The sequence below is a fragment of the Mustela lutreola genome, chromosome 5, assembly GCF_030435805.1.
Source record: "Mustela lutreola isolate mMusLut2 chromosome 5, mMusLut2.pri, whole genome shotgun sequence".
NCBI classification, from domain to species: domain Eukaryota; kingdom Metazoa; phylum Chordata; class Mammalia; order Carnivora; family Mustelidae; genus Mustela; species Mustela lutreola.
The window spans coordinates 147,921,552-147,943,604 of NC_081294.1; the positions used below are offsets into that span (position 1 = coordinate 147,921,552).

The 22,053-nt window shown below is 45.2% G+C and overlaps 1 protein-coding gene across 1 annotated transcript in view; it reads right to left on the reverse strand.

Moving 5' to 3' along the window:
- Nucleotides 1–21,480, reverse strand: part of LVRN (laeverin) — a 66,350-nt gene extending 44,870 nt beyond the window's left edge. The window contains exons 1-3 of the mRNA XM_059175814.1: nucleotides 20,504–21,480; nucleotides 4,523–4,665; nucleotides 2,272–2,411 (exon numbers count right to left, since the gene is read on the reverse strand). Coding sequence (XP_059031797.1) covers nucleotides 2,272–2,411; nucleotides 4,523–4,665; nucleotides 20,504–21,201 — 981 coding nt within the window. The 5' untranslated portion in view covers nucleotides 21,202–21,480. The remainder of the gene's footprint in view (nucleotides 1–2,271; nucleotides 2,412–4,522; nucleotides 4,666–20,503) is intronic.
- Nucleotides 21,481–22,053: the final 573 nt, after the last annotated feature.

A 22,053-nucleotide genomic window follows, 5' to 3' on the forward strand; every position in this document is an offset into this window, starting at 1 on the left:
TTCACCTTCCTCTGCTTGTATTTCTGCTGGGAAATTTGTCTTGAATTATGTGAATTTGGAATTATGTGAGGTCTTCAGGAATGTTCCCTTTTCACAGAATGCAACCGCCTGCTTCTGGGGCCTCTGACCTCATGCTTTTCGGCCTCCCCCACGCTGCAGAGGCCTCCTTCTCCTGGGAAGGAGGCCCCAGGATTCAGCCCTGCCCCTACACTGCGCTTACCCCACCCCCACCTCTAGTTCCAGGCCAGGGGAAGATGGCGGCACCCAAGCCCACACCCAAGCTCAGTGGAAAGAACACACCTTCCCCCTGCATTCAAGGTGGATGCATTTTTCACTGCAACATTTGGGGAAATAACTGAACCTCTGTAGGATCGACTTTCAGTTTCAAAAGCTCCTCCCCTAAACTACCATCTTATAAGCTGAAGGGGAGGCTGACAATGGAGACTTCAACCTGCATGGGGGCGGGACTAACACCAAACAGTGAGGAATACTTGGGAGATACAGCTGTAAGGCTCCTTCAAAATCACAGCTCGCCACCCCCCAGTGTGATCTTGGGGTCCTCCCTGCACCCAGCAGACCTCAACACCTTAGAGAATTTGAAAATTTTTACATGTGCCTGTGTGCACTAAGGTCTACTCAAAAGATGTTATTTCCAACCTTAGGTCGGTGTTTCCTTGTGTCAAGGATTAACCGCCTTTTCAATCTCACTAAATTTTTATCTCTTCCTTGACAAGCAATTGTTTGTATCATCCGGACCTCTTCCAAGAGAACATTCTGGTTCCCCTGTAGGATAGACGGCGGACTCCTTCCCTTTGTAGAGAGCTGAGCCTGCGCCAAATGCAGCATTCCACTGATAAATTCATCCCAAGTTTCAATGTTCTGGCGAAGAACATGCTTCTCTTAGGCCCGTTCCATTTCCTCTTTGCTTCAGTGACAGCTGGTTTTCTTTTCAGGGCTATCTTTCACCAAGAAGTGGATGGGCCCCTTTTTCTCAGACTTTCTGTGGAAGGGCAGCCCCTAGAGCCACAAGCCACTTGAGCTGCGGGAGCTAACACACCCCCTTGGGTAACTCCGTCATGCCAGGTCCGAAGCGGGTGTTTCACATCATGCCTGAGGAGATTTGTCAGGAGGGGTCTTGAAGGTTTCATGTGGCCTGTGTTCCACCTGTGAATCTGAAGGTCCCACCAGTGTCCCTTTGGGAAGAAAGAAATCAGGCTGCAGCCAAGAGCTAAGGAGAAGCTGCAGTTTGCCTGGGAGACGGTACAGTTCATTCAACCTTCGGAGGAGTATCTGGGAGTGATTCTCCCCCTGGCCAGAGGCTTGTCCACTCCACAGTACAAGTCCACGGTACAAGCCTGGAAAATGCTGGGCCCAGGACAGAGTCTCCGCCCACTCTGGGGGCTTGATTGTCCTCAGCTCTGGGAGGTGGACGCCAGGAGAAAGAACACAGCTTGCAGAATTGGCCTTACTTCCCTCCCTGCTCCAGGGTGAGCCGTGAGCCAGCAGGTGAAGGACTGCTGCAGGTACCCAGATTATTTGCCCCAAGGGTGACTACAGAGGGCAGGCATAACTGGGCAGAAACAAGGTGTTGGGACAGGGCACCTCCGTCACCCAGCTCCGGAGAAGTGCCGGGTGCCCCTGAGTTGAGCCAGCCCACAGCCCTGATTCATCACCTGCAGGCACCGTTTCCTCCACGGTGGTTGTTCCCGGCTGGGACCTGGGGCTGTTGGGGATGCCGGACACACTGTCACCCCCCTTCAAGGCTGCAGTCACCTCATGGACTAAACGGCCGGCATACCTGAGCTTGGAGGTGCTGGTGTGGGGGAGCCATGGCATCCCATCTGTGAAGTTTCCTTTCCTTTTCCGTTTCCCTGCCTTTGCCCTTGTCTTGCCCTCCCATCCCTTCCTTCAGTTCTTTTGTTCTTCTTTTCTTGATGTTATTTATTCATTCGGGAGAGAGGGAGCAAGCATGATCGGGAACAGGGGCAGAGGGAGAAGCAGACCCCGCCCCCCGGAACATGGATCCCAATGGGGAACTCAATCCCAAGACTCCGAGATCATGACCGGAGCTAAAGGCAGATGCTTAACTGACTGAGCCCCTCAGAGGCTCCCCAAACTAAGAGTTTCAACAGAGCTTGCAAACAGTCAAAGGGGCCGTCAGGAGGTGACGATGGGAGATGGAAGTGTAACCCTCCCGGATGCAGAAGGAACGGCCCAACCATCCGCAGCCAGGACGGAGGCACCCTTACCTGGATGGTCTTCCTCACTCACCTCCTTGCCCCTTTCGCTTCTGTCCACGTAGGCATAGTCACATACGGCCAAAGCCACTAAGTAAGTCGGCATGTGGGGCGTCGTGGAAAATGTACTGACGGTCCACACGCTTCCGTTCGTGTCTCTCCTCACAGACTGACCTACGGAAACCAGTTTTAGTCCAGATCACTGCAAACCGAAGCACTAACAGCCACCTTTGAAACGATGTGTCCGGGCGTGTTTCACCCAGTGACTTCCTCTCAGCCAGTCCCCAGAGTCTGAGCCGTTTGGCTTTCTCCATCCCGAACTCATCAAAACCATATGAAGTGAAACAAGTCAGAGAGAGACGAACACCATATGATTTCACTGATGTGTGAAATTTTAAAAGCAAAACACATGAACCAACCAACCAACAAGCAAAAAAACTGGAAACAGGCTCATAAATACAGAGAATAAAATGGCGGTGGCCAGTGGGACGGGGTTTGGGGAAGTGGGCAAAAGGGGTGAAGGTGGGGGCACCTGGGTGGCTCAGTGGGTTAAAGCCCCTGCCTTCAGCTCGGGTCATGATCTCAGCGTCCTGGGACTGAGCCCCGCATGGGGCTCTCTGCTCAGGAGGGAGCCTGCTTCTTCCTCTCTCTCTCTGCCTGTTTCTCTGCCTGCTTGTGATCTCTGTCTATCAAGTGAATGAATAAAATCTTTAAAAGAAAAAAGGTGGGGGGTGAAGGTGATCCACAGCTACAGACTTCCAGTGATAAAATCAATGCCACGGAGGGGCGCCTGGGTGGCTCGGTAGGTTAAGTGTCTGACTCTTGGTTTGGGCTCAGGTCATGACCTCAGGGTTGTGAGATCGAACCCTGCCTTGAGCTCTGTGCTCAGCATGGAGCCTGCTTGAGATTCTCCAGCTCCCTCTGCCTCTACCCCTCCCCCTGCTAGCATGCTCTCTCTTTTCTCTCTCTTAAAATAAATAATCTTAAAAAAATATATTAATGCCATGGTGATAGATTGTACAGCATAGAGAATGTCATCAAGAATCCTAACTTTGTATGGTGACAGAGGGTGACTACACTTATCATGGTGAACAGTTCTTAATGTCACATAACCGTCAAATCTCTATGACGTACCTCTGAAACTCATGTAATCGCTTATGTCCATGATACTTCAATTAAAAACAAATGAAGAAACAGCATTAGGAAGATCTAAGGACAGCATTTTCCTCTGAATCAGTATCTTGAACAATACTGATGGAGTGCTAAATCCACGGGAACTAGGAGGCAACTAAGAGACAACCCACCTCTTCTCTTTTCCACCATTTCTGTTTCCTAGACCCGTCCAGCTCTCAGAACACTTCATCTAGAGCCTCCCAGGCCCACAGAAGGTCAAGGAAGGGCAATCTGACCATCGTCAGGTTTCAGCAAAGTCTTCTGTGGAGGCAGTCTTGGTCTTTAAAGCCGGGGACCGGATATCTGGTGTGAATGGGGCTGGCACACAGTCAGTCACAGGGAGTGGTGGGGACCACAGTGGTGGGGACTGGGGGGCCATCTGCAGCCGACAGCCTCTCATGAGCTCTAACTATTGCTGTCACGAAGGACCTGCATGCCTGGGGTCCTTGGATCTTCTAAGTTTACAAGGAAGTAAAAGATCTTGATTTTTATGAGAAATCTCTGGATTTTTAGAAGTTCAATCCGAAGAGGGGAAAAATCATGTGAGCCAAATGAAACACATCTGTGCACCAGATTCAGACCAAGTCTGCTGGCCTGTTATCACTGATGATCGATATGGAAGGCCAAATTTGCAGGCAGACGGGCTGCCAAGGAATAAGAACAACGTGGTGTCCCCAGTTTGCAATGCAGAAATCAAGATTTACCATCATTGAGATGCTGGTGCTGATACGGACCCTAAGTGCCCGCTTTCCCTAATTATAATAAATGCATGGTCTAGAAAAGCTGTTGATAAAGGTATTACAGGGGCGCCTGGGTGGTTCAGTGGGTTAAAGCCTCTGCCTTCAGCTCGGGTCATGATCTCAGGATCCTAGGATCGAGCCTTGCATCGGGCTCTCTGCTCAGCGGGGAGCCTGCTTCCTCCTCTCTCTCTGCCTGCCTCTCTGCCTACTTGTGATCTCTCTCTCTGTGTCAAATAAATAAATAAAATCTTTTTTTAAAAAGGTATTAGAGAGTTAAATATATATACGTACACAAATATAGGCCTGTATACATACACATACCTATGTATCCTTAATATACACGTATACACGAGGACAGGAAACATTACTTACCCAGCTTTGGCATGTTGGAAAGGGCCACATAGCTCGGATCATGAATAATTGTAACATTAAAAGTTGCCTTTAGAGCTGGCTCATCAAAACAAGGAAACACACTCCTGGCAAACGTGGGTTCCATCTGAGATGCCAAAAGGGCCCTGCAATACATTTTTGGGAAAAATCTATTTATTTTTGTTTCAAATTAGGGGAAACAAAAAAAAAATATGGAGGGATGACGGCTTATAATTATATTCAGGAAGGAGCTAGAATGTTTCCCTTCATCTTCCTTGCTGCCCTTCCAGTTAAAACACACACATTTTCCTTCTCACCACACCTTGGAATTCTTGTAAGACCTAAAATACAAAGGACCTATTTAATTTTTGACCGCAAAATACTATTTACTTCATTACGTCATATGCCTTTAAAACCCTGTGCAAACAAAATAGGAACAAATATAGCAAATATGCAATGACAGGCTTTTGAGAACCAAGTTATTTTTTAAACGAGGGTGACTTTTTGGGGCACGGACTATTGCTCTCATCTTCCACTGCAGTGCAAGCAACGTCTGCTGCAGAACGTCTACATTTTTATCTTTTTGTCCCACGGTCCCTCTTCTTCCTGGTTGAAAATTTAGAAAAGGTTTTATTCTGCACCCACTGGGGTAAGTGATCTAAGTCCATGCCAAACGAAAGAAAAATAACTTTCATTTACATTTGGGTGGATTTATCAAATCCCTACTGCTCCTTCCCCCATCTCCATGGAAAATTACAAAAAGTGACATTACCCCACAGCACACTGGTGATTTACTAGGAAAAGTTTAGAGACAAGAGTGCCCTGGGCTAATGAAGAGATCTGCAGGTTCCGCCTCTGTAACACGGTCTGAATCTAAGAGATGGGTCCTCGCTACCAACTTTCTTCTCAAAATAAACCCACAGTCTCATTAAGACTTGGCCACCCGGGGCCCTGATTTGGAATGACAACTGTGGATGCTAATTCCTTTTTTTTTCCCCTAAGGTCCTGGGGCTTGGTGTCCCAGATGCATTTACCCTTGCTTCAGGCCCGGCTCTTAGATAAATAACAGGGGAATTCAACAGGTGTGGAGGAATATGGGCCCCCCATTATCACACTCATCTCCACTCAGGGCAAGGCCCCCCACTGACATGAAAATTCACATGCACCAGTCATGCCTCTCCAGGAAGCCAGCTGGATGTGTTCATAACCTCACTGTGACAAAACAGTAATTTTCTTTTTTTTTTTTTTTTGCAGATGTAATTAATTTTATTTTTCTTTCACATGTTTATTATTAACATATAATGTATTATTAGCCCCAGGGGTACAGGTCTGTGAATCACCGGGTTTACACACTTCACAGCACTCACCGTAGCACATACCTTCCCCAATGTCCCAAAAAACGGTAATTTTCAACAAGCCTGTCTTGCCCTATATGTTTCCTCCCACTTAACTTTGCCCCAGCTCGCAGGGACTGGAAGGTGGCCCGTGACCTCTGACCTCTGTGAACTCTGACCTCAGCCACTTTGGGGCAAGACTTTGCTCCGAGTCCTGCTAGCTGAGCACCCCTTAACAACGAGTCACGCCTTCCTGCTCCTCCACCCAGAAAGTAATGGCACTATCGACCTTTTACTGCTGTTTGAACTTTCACCTTATTCGTGACTGAATCTATCAATGAACAACCTACAGATTCCCTATATTCCTTTCAGTCTCCCAGATTGCTCTCCATATAGCTGAACTGTAGCAGACTTCAAGGAGGGATAAGTTAACGGCGTCGGGGTGGAGAGTTGGAAGTCACCAATTACAAAGGATTTAGACAGGTGTCAAAGGTCACAGTTGAGGTCAAGCTGAAGACAACCGTAGTTGTCTTCCTAATAAAGTTCAAACTACCAGAAGTTAGGGGTCATGTATTTCCTCTTTGTATCATTTTTAACACTTGGTGAAAACATGGGTTTGTAGCAACGGAGTAAGTATTTTCTCAGCTTCGGAGGGACTATAAAATAAAGGCACCTTGATCTGATAGCTGTATATTTATAAGTACACAGTAATTTTACGGAGTCTGTTGCCCTGGGATTTGTTTTGTAGTATTGGTTGCTATCTTTAAAAGATAGGTGATGAAGTAGAAAAAAATCAAATGATTGACAATGTAATGGGAAGAATGCGGGTCTGGGTGGCGCAGAAGGTTAAGCGGCTGCCTTCAGCTCAGGTCATGATCTCAGGGTCCTGGGATAGAGCCCTGTATTGATCAGGGCTCCTTGCTCAGCAGGGAGCCTGCTTCTTCCTCTGCCTGCTGCTCCCCATGCTTGTGCTCACTCTCACTCTCTCTCTGACAAATAAATAAATTAAATAAGTAAAGCTTGGGAACACCTCCACTGCTGTGACTGCACAAAGCATATGACTCTTGAGTAAGTTGTGAGGTGAAAATATCAGACTCTTCAGGCAAGTGGGAAAGTTGTATGCTCTTCAAAAGGGGCTACTCTACCTCTGAACCAAATAACATACTGTATGTTAATTAACTGATTTTAAATTAAAAAGGCAGGGGGGGAGGGGGGCTACAGATTCAAAAAGGCTAAGCAGAGACAACCAGCTCAGAGTCATGGCTTTAACAAACAACAAGCACATGCCTTCCCATTTTGTGATTTAGGCCTCTAGAAAAGTGCAATAAAAGAAACTCTTGGATTTTACTCGACTATTTCCTCCCTGGTTTTCTGCAAACAAACAAAACGGGAAAGATCCCTATAACACACAGCCTTTTTGGCATGTAGTCTTCACTCCCAAGGTCAGGACCAGCCAGCAGCACACACGATCTGCTTATGCCACATCTGGGAACTGAAGGCTGGTATTAGTTCCCCTGCTCTCTCTGCTTTGGACTCAAGCAACCCTGTAAGGATATCCTGACCTCAGAAAAGAGAACCATCCATCCTCTGGTGCCCTCAGAGCTCATCGAAACATGCTATTACAGTGCCTGTGAAGTCCGGGTTGAAAGCGGTCAGCTGGGGCGGGGGGTAGTTAATTTGGGAAAGTTTGTCTCGTAGGGGCTTGGTATTTCAAAGCCACTCTCCTGTCCTCTGGAGAGGTATTTCAAAGCCACTCTCCTGTCCCACAGAGAGTCCTGGACTCGCCATGTTCTTGTGTCGGAGGAGGTCTTGGGGTCAAGACCACATGATGTCCTTGGGCGGTCCATCTCCTGCCACATTAGAAATATACATTCAGTAAGGTATTTCATTCCAAGGCATTTATGGCTGCCATATGCCGCCATATGCCAGATCAAGCTACCAAGTGCTGAGTAACATAACTGGCCAAGGGTTAAGTAAGACCTGAAAGTGGTCCCCACTGAGTTGTTTTTGTACAACGACACACTCAGAAATCCAAATGTTTAGTAAAGACGGATGTTACACCACTGGTCTGCGGTTCAAGGCTTGGCCCATGAATCATGTTTGTTTATTACTTGTGTAACACGATCTTAAAACTGAAGTTTCCACCAGGCAACAAGGCATAATAGAGGTACAATTCCAGAAGAAGGTGCCAAACCATGTTATGAAGATTTTCGAAGTGGATGGCCTCGAGAATCTACAGGGCCTTCTTGGGCTTCTCAACTCCATCAAAGATAGATGCGAGAGGGAGTCTGGGTGGCTCAGTCGGATATGCCTCTTCAGCTCAGGTCATGATCCCAGGGTCCTGGGATCAAGCCCTCCATTGGGCTCCTTGCTCAGCAGGGAGTCTGCTTCTCCCTCTGCCTCTGCCCCTCTCCCCTCTGTTTATGCATGCTCACTCTCAAATAAATAAATAAATATAATCATTTTTTTAAAAGATATAAGGAAAGAAGTTCAGGGAATGGAGACAAGATATGGGAAGAGAGATTTCTGTGGCATAGTTACCCAAGCGCTCTTGATCTCAGGGTGCTAGGAGAAGGGCAGTCCCTAACCAGGAGGAACTAGAAGGGGAGAAGTTCTCTCAGAGAGTAGAGGGTGTTTCCTGAGGCTGAGAGACTTGGAGGCTGGTACCCAGCATCCTGGTGGGAAAGCCAAAATGGACACTGGTCCGAGTCTAACTCCTACCAGGAGGGACTCTGAAAGGCAGGAGGACTGATTGCTTTGAAGGCAGAACCAGAAGAAGAGGGCTACTGTCTTGAGACCCATGTCAACCCCAGGTCAGGGATATATGCATGCATGTATGTGTGTATATATATATTTATTTCTTGGGAGAGTTATGTGCCCTGAGACATGGAGTGAGCCAGTACAGGGCCTTGGGTTCTGTCCAACAGGGCCACCAACAGGAAGCTGGAGAGGCACCCCTGCACATCCCGGGGTGGCACTGAGGAAGGATTCATGAATGACCATAAGAACAAACAGAGGAAGCAGCCTTCAGGGTCAAGAAAACTGTAGAAGAAAGAGGAAAAGTGAGAAAACAACATTTGAGGGGAAAATGTATGTGCAAAGCCAGAGTCAGACCAAATGGCGAGGTAAGACCTGCTCTATGGGTCACCTCTCCCCGTCTCCCCTAGTCCCACAGGACCTGCTGGGTCTCAGGACCAGCAGCTCTCAGGATGGAAGAAGGGGCCATGAGAACCATGAGGTGGAGAAATGGAAACATCACTGCCCCCTACCTCACTGCAGGCTTCTAACCCAAAGCCCCCAGCCCCGGCTTGGGGAAGTACGCACGGAGTGAGAGAAAGGGAGATTCCCCAGCAAATGAAGTTTAAGGCTTCTAGTATGACCCAGGACTGAATTCTCTAATTTTTGCATCTGGACAGTATTTGTGACTTCATGTACGTAGGTCATCTGTCACCGAAGAATGAGCAGTAAATTATGGGCTGTTAGAGTATTTAGGCAGGAGCAGGAAAGAAGATCTCAGAGACTAAATCGTAAAGGACAGTGGGAGAAACGCAGTTGCACTTTTACTGAGCCGTGAGGTGTGCTTTCTCGATAGACTGGCTACACTGGTTTGCAAAACATACAGGATCTGAATCTTGGATGAGCAAAATCATCCCCTAGAGAAGACGGCTCGGCCCCATGAAGCATGTGTGTTCAATGTCTCTATAGGATAATGAAATGACCTCTTTTCTCTGTGACACCAACGACATCATGTGCTTGGCTCTGGAGTTCGCTGCTTGTTTTGATACTTCTAAATTCTTTCCTAATATTGCTCAAATTTCTCCCTTGTGTGTCATACCCTGAGGAAGGTGCCAGATTTCCTAGCATAAACAGCAACTGGAAGGAAAACTTTTTCAATTCTCCGTTCGCTCTTTCTACACCTGCACACACCGATTCGTGCCGATCCTCCTGTTCTCCCCTTCATTTGTCCCTGATCAAAGACCCAAATTTTCTCCAGCCGTTTCACACCAGTGAGCCCACCCTCCTCCCCTGAGGATCCTAGTCTCGTTTCTCTCAATACCTCCCTATTCTGTCTAATATTTTATTAAAGACATGGCAGGGTCAGAAAAGCAAGATGTATTTCCTAACGGACACTGTGAACGAGAATGGAATTATACATTCTTCCACCGAATTTCAAAAGTGAAAGAAAACTTGGGAAAATCCCACCATCTTACTTTATAGATGTGAAAGCTGGTACGCTGGGAACTTACACAACCGGGGAGACAATGAGTTAAGTAGCAGGGGTAGTACCAGAACCAGGGCTCTGGGTCCCCAGCCTATGGTCCTTCCCAGCTCCCTTTCCTGGGGCCCTTTTTCATGCTTTTTAGAACATAATGTAATAAAAACTACAAGCCAACTAAGAGATTGTGAAGGAGACTGAGGATTAACTTTATGGTTAATAACATTACCAAATCTAGAGATGATCAGACTTCTGTTTTCCACCCCGATGGAGGAACATAGGCTAGAATTAGCCCTCTGTTGAACTCAACTACAAACTCTTATAAAATATATAGAACCACTGTTCTCAGACACGGTAACAGAAAGCACAGGACTGTGATTCCCAAGAGAAGAGAAACTAATGAAGTAAACTCTACAATGACCTTGTCTACCCATAAGCAATTTCTCAAATGCAGCACAGGGACAGGGAACAGAAACTGAGTTTAGGGATCTCACCCAGAGGAGGAGACTATGACTGATGCCCGGAGAGATCTAGCTAGCTAAAATCTGCAGGGCAAAAATCTGCACAGAATCCGCTCCTCCTCCCCGTCCCCATTGCCGAGTCTTTGGTGAAATATTAATCTGTACTTTAGGAGGTCAAGTAAAGAAATGCTGTTGGGGGAAAGAACAGATACCACAGAGAGGGAAAACCAAACAATTCCTAGAGCTCACACGGTGCTTGGAGTTGTTCAAATTCCCACAAGCCGGAGTACAGAAATCTCCAGAATGATTGGATTTTTCAACAGAGACCAGGAAGGTAATGCCTAAGCAATGAATTAAAGTAGGTCTAGAGTAAAGACGACTTTTGATTCACTCTCAGAGGACTTAAAAACAAGCCATGGGAGATCAGGCAAGGATTGAGAAGGTCACCATATAACTTATGTACCTATCTAGAAAAGACAGCCTTCATTAAAGCAACATAACAAAATATTGCATTCAGCAACATAAACTTTGAAATGTCAGGCACTCACTAAAAAATGAGAAAATGCCCAAATATTTGGAAACTAGGCAGCACGAGTTGTAAATAACCCTTGAGTCAAAGAAGAAGTCAAAAGGGAAAATATAAATATGTTGAACTGAACAAAAATCTTAAAAACATGAAATTATTTGTGGCATGCCACTAATTCAGTAGTTAGTGGAAAATTTATACCCCTAAACACCTATGTTAGAGAAGAAAAATAGCTTAAATCAATTACCTCACACCCATCTGAAGAAAAGAGAAAAAGAAAAAGGGGTGGCTCAGTCAGTTGAGAATGTGGCTCTTGATTTTGGCTCAGGTCATGATCTCAGGGTTGTGAGACTGAACCCTGCATGGTGCTCTGCGCTCAGTGGAGACTCGGCTTGTGAATTCTCTCCCTCCTTCTCCCTCTGTCCCTCCCTCCCTCCCTCTCTCGCTCTCTAAAATAAATAATAAATCTTAAAAAAAGAAAATAGAAAAAGAAAAGGGAGCCCAAAATAAGAAGAAAGGAAATAATAAAGAATACTATGTAAATCACTGAAATGAAAAACGATAGAGAAAATCACTGAAACTAAAAATTGATTCTACAAAAAGATTAATAAATTATATAAATCTCAAGGCACACTTATCAAACTTATTGTCTATCAGAAGTAGAAGAGACCTTGGAGAACCCCACCCTTTTAACTTTCAAAAAGCTGAGGACCCTGGAGTATAAGTCACTGTTTAGACAATAAGTAAGTGCCAGAGGTGATATCAGAACCAGGACTTAAGCTCCCATAAGAGAGAAGACACAAATGACCAATGTCAGGAATGAGAGAGGTGACATCACTACAAATTCTACAGATATTAAAATAATAATAAAGGAATGGTTTAGAAACATTAATTATACTTAAATTTGACAACTTTGACTAAATGGGCAAATTTCTTGCACAACCCAAACTCCTAAAGCTTACTCATAAAGAAATAGATAAGTAAAATAGCCTTTTATTCATTAAAGAGGTTTACTTTGTAGTTAAAAACCATCCCCCCAAAACTGTCAGGTCCACGTGGCTTCATTAGTGAAAATTAATCAAGAATTTAAGAAAAAGTTTATACCAATTCCATATAAATTCTTCCAAAAAATTAAAGAAGAAAAACTTCTAAATTATTTGAAGCCAGTGTTATTCTGATACCAAAGATACCAAGACACTGATACCAAGACAAAGGGAAAGAAAACTCATGAATGTGGATACAAAAGTTAAAAACAAAATTTTAGTAAATCAAATGCAACAAAACATAAAAGGATAATATATCAAGGCCAAGTGGGATTTATCTTTCAAATACAGTATTAATTTATCATTAGAAAAACCAATCAATGTAATTTACCATATTAACAGACTAAAAAAGAAAAACCATATGATCATCTCAAAGATGCAAAAAAAAGCATTTGGCAAAATCCAGCATCCAATCTGATAAAAATTCTCAGAAAATTAAAAACCAGAAGGGAACTTCCTTAATTTGTTATAGGGCATCTACAACAGGGAGGATGAGGAGGAAGGGGAAGACAAAGAGGAGTAAAAAGAGGGGAGGAAGAGGAGGAAGAAGAAGAAGGAAAAAATAATAATAGTGTAAGAATGAATGCTTTCACCTTAAGAAAAGGAACAAAACAAGGGTATCTGCAACTAAGCACTTTTATCCAACACTGCAATAGACACTCTAGGCATGGAAGTAAGGCAAGGAAAAGCAACAAAAGGCACCTAAAGTAACAAAGAGGTAAAACTGTCTTTATTTGAGATGATTTTTCTATATAACTACTTATATAGAAAAACTATGGAATTGTCAATTTAGTTAAGCTGTATTCATAGATTGGCACAACTTAGGGAAGAAAGGCAGAAAAGGAGTTGAAGACAGAAATATGAACAAAGAACAATAGCAATAAGCAGAAAACAATAGTACACATGATAAATTTTAATTCAACTATATTCAACTATGATATTAGAAATGAAAGAGGAGTCATCAGTGCAGATCCCATGGACATTAAAAAGATAATAAGTACTATGAACTACTCTATGCTTACACATTTGATCTTCTAGATAAAATGGACCAATTCCTTAAAATACATAATGTGCCAAATAAAAAAATGCAGAGAAATGATTCCTAACACATTCTGTGTGGACGGCACTACCCCAATACCAAAACCAGACAAAACATTACAAAAAATATATAAAACTATTGACCACTATCTCTTATGACCACAGATACAAAACTTGTTAAAATATTAGCAAACCAAATGCAACAATGTATAAAAAGAGTTATAAACCACAAGCAAGTGGGACTTACCTCAGGTATACAAGACTGGTTCAACACATGAAAATTAATAATGTAATCCATCACATTAACAGACTACATAAGAAAAATCACACAATCTTATCAATAGATGCAGAAAAAGCATTTTCTATCATTCATGATAAAGACTCTCAGTAAAATGGGAATAGAGGGGAGCATCCTCACCCTGATAAAGACTATGAAAAGTCTACAGCTAACTTCATACGTAATAGTGAGAACTGAAATCTTTCCACTAAGGTCAGGTATAAGCAAGGATGTCCCCTCTCACCACTCCTCTTCAACATTGTGCTGAACACCTTACTAATGCAATAAGTCAAGACAACCAAATAAAAGATGTATAGATTGCGAAGAAAGAAACACTTTTTAGTCACAGATGACATGATAGTCTATGCAGAAAATTCAAAAGAATAGACCAAAAAACTCCTACAACTAATAAGAAATTACAGCAGTTTACACCATACAAGACTAAGATACAAAAGCTGATTGCTAGGGCACCTGGGTGTCTGGATAAAAGTCAGATTATCAAGATGTCAGTTCTTCCCAACTTGGTCTGTAAATGAAATGCAATCCCAATAAAAATCCCAGCAAGTTAAGTTTGTGGAGATCAACAAACCAATTCTAAAGTTTATATGGGGAGACAAAACACGCAGAACAGCCAACACGATATTGAAGGAGAAGAACAAACTTGGAAGATTGACACTATCTGCCTTCAAGACTTACTATAAAGCTATGGTAATCAAGAGAGTGTGATATTGGTCAAAGAATAAACAAATAGATCAATGGAACAGAATAGAGAACTCAGAAAGAGACCCATACAGATACAGCCAACTGATCTTTGACAAAGGAGCAAAGGCAATACAAGGAGTAATGATAGTCTCTTCAACAAATATTGCTGGAACTACTAGACATCCATGTGCAAAAAAATTGAATCTAGACACAAACCTTACACCCCTCACAAAAATTAATTCATAATGGGTCAAATTAACTTACAATGGGTCACTTTAAAATGTAAAATTCAATAACATAAAACTCCTACTAGAAACATAAGAGAAAACCTAAATGACCTTGAGTATGGGTAAGTCTTTTTAGATACTACACCAAAGACATGACCCATGACAGAAATAACTGATAAAGTGGACTTCTTTAAAACTGAAATATTCTGCTCTGCAAAAAATAGTATAAAGAGAAAGAGAAGACAAGCCACAGACTAGGAAAAAAATATTTGCAAAAGACATATCAAATAAAGGATGGTTATCCAAACTATACAAAGAACTCTTAAAACTCAGCAATAAGAAAAAAAACAACTGAATTGAAAAATGGGCCAAAAACCTCAACAGACAACTCACCAAAGAAATTATACAGACGGCAAATGAACATATTAAAAAGTGCTCCACATCACAGATCACCAGCGAAATGCAAATTAAAACCACAATGAGATAAAACTGAACACCTACTAGAATGGCCAAAATCCAGAACACTAACAACACCAAATGCTGTTGAGGATGTGGAGCAACAGGAACCCTCATATATTGTTGGTGGGAATGCAAAATGGTACAGACTCTTTGGAAGTCAGTTTTGTGGCTTCTTACAAAACAAAACATATTCTTACCATATGACTCAGCAATTATGCTCCTTGATATTTACCTAAAGAAGCTAAAATTTTAGGTCTGCACAAAAACCTACATAAAGAGTTGAGAGCACCTTTTTCCATAATTGTCAACATTTGGAAGCAAACCAAGGTATTTTTCAATAGGGAAATGGATAAGTAAACTATGGTACATCCAGACAATGGAATATTATTCAGTGTTGGAAAGGTATGAACTATCAAGACATGAAAAGACATGAAGGCATCTTATTTGTATATTACCAAGTTAAAGAAGCCAGGCCTGAAAAGGCTATGTACATATAGTATGATGCCAGATATAAGATTCTAGAAAAGGCAAAAACATGGGAACAAGAAGATCAACGATTGGAGCAAGGGATGAATAGGCAAATAACAGGATTTTTAGGTCAGTTAAAATACTCTGTATGATCTTATAATAATAGATATATGTCATTATACATCTGTCCAAACATATAGAATGTACAACATCAAAAGTGAGCCATAGGGTAAACCATGGACTTTGGGTGGTTATAGTGTATTGATATATTCATCTTTCATATTCATCTTTCATAAAATATTGATATATTTCATCTTTCATTGATATATTCATATTTCATTCATTCTGGTGAGTGATTTTGATAACAGGCAACGTGATGCATGTCCAGGTTCAGGGGTTAAATGGGAAGTCTCTGTACTACCCTTTAGTTTTGTTGTAAACCTAAAACTTCTCTACAACAGTCCTTTTAAGGAAACATTCCTAAACATGATATCAAAAGCATCGTCTATTTTAAAAATTGGTAAACTGGGGTGCCTGAGTGGCTCAGTGGGTTAAAGCCTCTCATGATCCCAGGGTCCTGGGATCGAGTCCCACATTGGGCTCTCTGCTCCGCGGGGAGCCTGCTTCCTCCTCTCTCTGCCTTCCTCTCTGCCTACTTGTGATCTCTGTCTGTCAAATAAATAAATAAAATCTTTAAGTAAATAAATAAATAAATAAAAATAAAAACTGGTAAACTGGAAAAAATAAAAATAAAAATTGATAAATTGGACTTCATTAAAATTAAAAAACTTTTGCCCCCTGAAAGACCTTAGCAAGAGCATGAAGAAACAAGCTACAAGCCAGGAAAACCAATTTGTAAACCACATGTCTCACAACAGACTCCGATCAAGAATATATAATGAACTCTCAGGACTCAACGGTAAAAACAGCTCAATTAGAAAATGGGGGGGCACCTGGGTGGCTCAGTGGGTTAAAGCCTCTGCCTTCAGCTCAGGTCATGATCCCAGGGTCCTGGGATCGAGCCCCACATCGGCTCTCTGCTCAGCAGGGAGCCTGCTTCCTTCTCTCTCTCTGACTGCCTCTCTGCCTACTTGCGCCATCTGTCAAATAGATAAATAAATAAAAATTTAAAAAAAAAAAAAAAAGAAAATGGGGGGGGGGTGCCTGGGTGGCTCAGTGGGTTAAAGCCTCTGCCTTCTGCTCGGGTCATGATCCCAGGGTCCTGGGATCAAGCCCCACATCAGGCTCTCTGCTCCACAGGGAGCCTGCTTCCTCCTCTCTCTCTCTGCCTACCACTAATCTCTGTCTGTCAAATTAATTAATTAATTAATTAATTTTTTAAAAAAAGAAAAGAAAATGGACAAAAGCCATGAGGAGGAGACATTTCATCAAAGGCGATATGTGGATGCCAAAAAAGCATGAGAAGGTGCTGAGTGTGATTAGCCATTAGGAAAATGCAAATTAGGTGGGGGTAAGGGATAGTATGTCTGACTAAGGATGAGAAAAATGCAAATTAAGACCACAATGAGATATCATTATATGTGCGTCATAACAGCTAGAATAAAAAACAGTGGTAAAAACAAATGGTGGTTAAGATGCAGCAAAACTACCATTGACACATTGTTGGTGGGAATGAAAAATAGTACAGACACTTTGGGAAACACGTTAGCATTTTCTTAAAAACTGAACATGAAACAACCATGTGACCTACCAATTATACTCCTTTCCTGGGCATTTATTCCAGAAAAATAAAAACTCATGTTCAACTAAAACCTCATACAATTGCTCCTGGAACCTTTATTTGTAGTAGACAAAAACTGGAAACAACTGAATGTTCCCATTCAACAGCAACAGCCCACTCCCCCAGCTCCTAAGCCACCAACATTCTACTTTCTATTTCTGAATTTAACCGCTCTAAATAGTAGTTAAATATAATGTCCTCAAAGTTCATCTACGTTGCAGCATGTGTCAGAATGTCCTTCCTTTTTTTTTTTTTTTTTTTTTTTTTTAAGTAGGCTCCATGCCCAGCATGAAGCCCAACACAGGGCTTGAACTCAACACCCTGAGATGGAGAACTGAGCTGAGATCAAGAGCCAGCCACTTAACTCTCTGAGCCACCCATGTGCCCCAGAACGTCCTTCCTTTTTAAGGCTGAGTAATATTCCCGCGTATATATAAGCCACCTTTTATTTGCCCATTTGTCCCCACCGATGACCATGTGTTCCGTCCACCTTGTGGCTATTCTGACTATGGACATGAGTGTATCATCTGGAAGTTTTGAGGGTGTGCCCCCGGAACTCTCTGTTTGATAAACTCCCCTGGGGATTCTAATATACATTCAAGGTTTGTGAACCACAACTTGAATTCAGGATTTCCCCAAGGATAGATGAAGAAGGATTTCGGGTAGCTCTCAGACACACTATTATAGAGAGCTGACTCACATATGAGAAAGTCAGTCTTTTTCACATTTTATGAATCTTTCTGGTAAGGTCAAGAGAAAAATCTTGGTTTGATGTTATTTATCTTGAACACTGGATTCTAATTTCTCCTTTTAACAAAGCGAGAGCAGCCCTCAGATGTGGAGCTCCAGATCCTTCAGCAGATAACTGCTAACAGGTGAACTTAATAACATCGTTTTTTCATCGTATTAATGACTCTACAGCACCACGACTATAAGTTCTATATGATAGAGTTGCTTTTTAATAGATCTACTTAATATTTTTGTTTAAATTGAGTGATATTTTTTAACAAGAGAATATGGCCAGAGGTATGTGAATATGGCAAAACCTGGAAGAGTGATGTGCCAGAAAGTGAAGTCCGGGAAATACTGCTTTTAGGAACATCAGCATTTGGATTTTTCTCTCAACTTCCTGCACATAGAACAAGAGAGGCGGACCCACAGAGAAGCACACATCTAAGGCATCCAATAGATGTCTCCTCTGTGGCAGAAATGGAATGGCACCTGCCAGAGAGGGAAAGGCAGAGAACATTCGGGAAGCATCCCAGCAATCTCTCAAGCCAGAAAATCGGGGACCTAAGCCTTAGAGGAGTGAGAGCGCAACGCTCTTCGAATATGCTGGAATGATTTTCTTTTCTTTTCTTTTCTTTTCTTTTTTTTTTTTTTTTTTTTGCCTTAATGTTGAGTAAAATTTTCTAAGAACTGCAGCCTGTCCAGACTGTGATAAGGGGTCACCAACGAAGAGAAGTAAACATGTTCGGCAATCAGCTCAGAGACATGGAGGGCCTGACTCAAGTCACACAGCTCAAACTCAGGCCTGGTGGGCTTCCAAAATCGGCTTCACCACACTGATCCTGTCGTCCAAGTTCTTTGTGACCTTGGCTTCAAACTCAACTGGAGGTTTCTTTCCCTCGTGGTTTCCAAGGCAGAGAGGCAGAAAAGCAATTTCCAAGCATCAGCTCCTCTAAGATGCGGCGAGTCTGGAACTCTGCAGTGGTCTATGAACATCTGGGGGACCTTATTTGGATTTCTGCTTGTTTGAATTTTAATGTTCTCAAAATACGGTTTCTAGTTACCACTAGTGCTGGCAACACAATAGAAAAATGGAAAGGGAATTTCATTTCCCATATTTGTGAGGGCAGGCTCTCCAGGCCATGTACCTCATTAAGAAGAGATGGTTTAGCAAATGATTTACTGACTCGACAGCAGAAAATACTGTCCCATGTGAGGGCAGTGTCCTTTTTCCCCCCTCTGAAAAATCCTGCACTCTGAACCACCCGCACAGTAATTACAAAAGGTTTCCTGTGCCCTTAAATCTGGTAACACAACATCCTAATGAGAAAATTTCCAAAACTATTTTTCAAGCCTGAATGCATGTTCGAAAGAAAAAGAAAAAAAAGCATACAGTCCTTAAAAACAAAAGTTACAGATTACACACCCAGCTGAGGGAGCTTATTAAACTTCCCTTCAAAGCCCTGCCATTTTCAAAAATAATGCAGGAGATGATTTTGGTGGTGGTGGTGGGGGGGGACACTGAGTAGGTTCCTTTCCCTCCAGGAACATCTGAGAACATTTTCTCTAATAATAAAAAGGGAGAGTACATGCACTTGCGTAAACCGCAAATGGTCCACCAGTGCGTGAGCGAAGAAGAGCGCCAGTGTGAAGAAAGATCCTTTCCAGTATCTTCCACACACACATGGTTTCCCCGGCGCCCGCCTGGGGTCAGTAACGTGGTCCAGGGCGTGGAAAGAGGCAGTTCTTGAGATGGAAACGTTCCGTGTGGAAAGTATTATCCCAGATGAGCGTAAAGAGAATACATGCATGCTACGTGAGCTTGCAAACTCGGGGAGGTCTTGTCTCCGCTATTATTACTATTACTACCATTACTACTGCTACTCCTACTGCTATTATTTTCTTCTTCCCGGGGAAGGAATCCCGAAAGCGCCAGCTTCCCCATCCTCTGCAGAGATGTTCAGAAAGCTTGGCAGGGGTGGGGGAAGCTGCGGCACACGCACAATACATGACTCGCTCCCTAGGCAGAGGATGCGAGGGGATGAATTGAAGAGGAGTCTTAAGTTTTGGAGAACCTCAGCAAAAAAAAAAAAAAAAAAGGGGGGGGATGAGAATAGCACCGACGTGAGGGTATTTGTCGCAAGAGCAGCAGCTCCAGAGCGCGCGGAAGAAGAAGAGAGCAGGGAGCTGAGCGCGGAGGCCCGCTCGGGAAGGGAAACTCGGGGCGCAAGGGCGCGACAGCCTCAAGCTTCTCCAAGGTTAAATGCCCAGACACCACCCGGCGATCTGCTTAAAACACAGATTCCGATCCTTTGGTCGAGGGTGGGGAATTTGTAGTCTCGAACAAGCTCCCAGATTGACAGCTCCTGCCGGCCCAGGAGCAAGGGATTTGCTCACGCGGCGAAGCCCTTCTGGGTTAGAGCAAAGGTGGGGAGCAGGGGCTTTCTGAAGACGACGGTAAACGTCTCGGGGAGCAGCGACCTTAGAAGGGCAACGACAGAAACGAACTGGATGCTGGAAGGGCCGGGGATGGTGCTTCGTTCGAAAGAGCCAGAGGAAGGACCGCAGTCTGGTAACCGCTGTTACAAGCAGGGTTTCTGAAGGGAAGGGGAGCAAGGAGGGCTCTACAAGAAAGCAGCGCGAGCGATGGGGTTTGGGGGGAGGGGCAGAAGACGCGCACCTGGACGCAGGCAGGCGGCTGGACTCTCGCGCGGGAGCCCGGGGACGCGGGAGCGGAGGGGACGCGGGCCGGCCTGCGCTTACCTGCGCTCCCCCTGGTCTGTGTAGACGCTGAAGAAGAGCCCCTCCCTGAGGTCCTGGTACACCAGGCCGGAGAAGCTGAGCTGCAGCTCATACCGCCCCCCGGGCTGCAGCGGGCCGCCCAGCTCCAGCACCAGATACTGCATGTCGAACGCGAACCACACGTCGTCCACCGGCACGCGGCCCACCGTGCCGTCTCCGGCGTCGGAGGCGAGAGGACCCCGCACCTCGGCGCTCTCGCAGTCCAGGAAGAGGCTGTGCAGCAGCAGCCGCCTGGTGGCCGCGGTGCAGCGCACCGTGATGTTCACGCGGCCCGTGAAGGTCAACGTCGGAGCCCAGGACTCTTGGGGCCGCAGCCGGGGCCACAACTCCAGCTCGTAGTGCAGGGGCACGAGCCAGGGCGGCAGGCGCAGCTGGTCCCAGGGTCCTGGGGGGCGCCCGTGGCCCGTGGTGGCGGTCACCACCGGCTCCCGAGTGGGGCGGGTGCGCCCGGGGGGCAGCGACTCTTCTGGCGTGCCGGGAGGGGAGGGCGCGGTGTCCGGGCCGGCGCGGTGGGGAAGATCCGACGGCGGCACGCGGGCGCAGCGGCCGTACAGGGCGGCGAGCGCGGCCAGCGCCAGCAGGAACGCGGCCGCCAGCCCGGCCAGCAGCAGGGCTACCGCGCGGCTCACGTAGAAGCCGGAGCTGGAAGGGGGCCCCATGCTTGGACCCAGGGCGAGGGCTAGGCGAGAGCCGGAAGACGGCGGCGGCACCAACCTTGCTCCGGGTGCTCAGTGATGGGACCCCTGCTCTTCCTCTCTGTAACGTCCCTCCTCCAATTCGTCGTCCTCCTCCTCCCCGAGAAACTTGGGAGACGCGAGCGAGCGGTTGGGACCAGGGCTTCCCCCTCCCAGCTAATCAGATCCAGGTCCCTGCCTACCCACCCCCGCCCCGCCAGAGCCTGGGGAAAGAGGCGGATCCCGCGCACCGAAGCGCGCGCCTCTTTGGGTCGGAAGGGAAAGCCCAAGTGGATGAGGCTTCCAGAGTCGACGCCGGAAGGGGACGGTCGGAGCAAACTCGAATTTGGGACACCTTGGACGAGGATGTTTGAATTCGTGAGATTTGCTGGATGCGCCCCTCGGTGCAGTTTCAAGGGTTGTCGGAAAAGACACGAGCGCATAGCACACCCCGCTTCTTGACTGCAGGATGGTATGCGAATAGCACACCTGTCGGCCGCTACTGGGGATGCGAGTGCTAGGGGGTGCGGTGCGGGGCTTAAAGATCTGGACTTTTGGAGACGCACTCTGAAATGACCCTGGGTAGGTGGGGGGCTTCCTCTCTATCAGAATTCCCTAAGGCAAATCGTGGGACCCTAAATTCGCCACCTAAATAAGCTCGGGAATCACGCAACCCAGGCAGCGAGTGCAACGATGGAAACCAGGAGTCCCGCCTCGTTTCGGTGCTTGGGACGTGGGGCTGCGGAAGTGGTCGACAGAAAGGCTGGGAGAGTTCCTCTGCAGCTCTTGGGTGGAGAGGGGACGTCTCTGGGAAAGGGATAGGACGGTTCTGCTTTC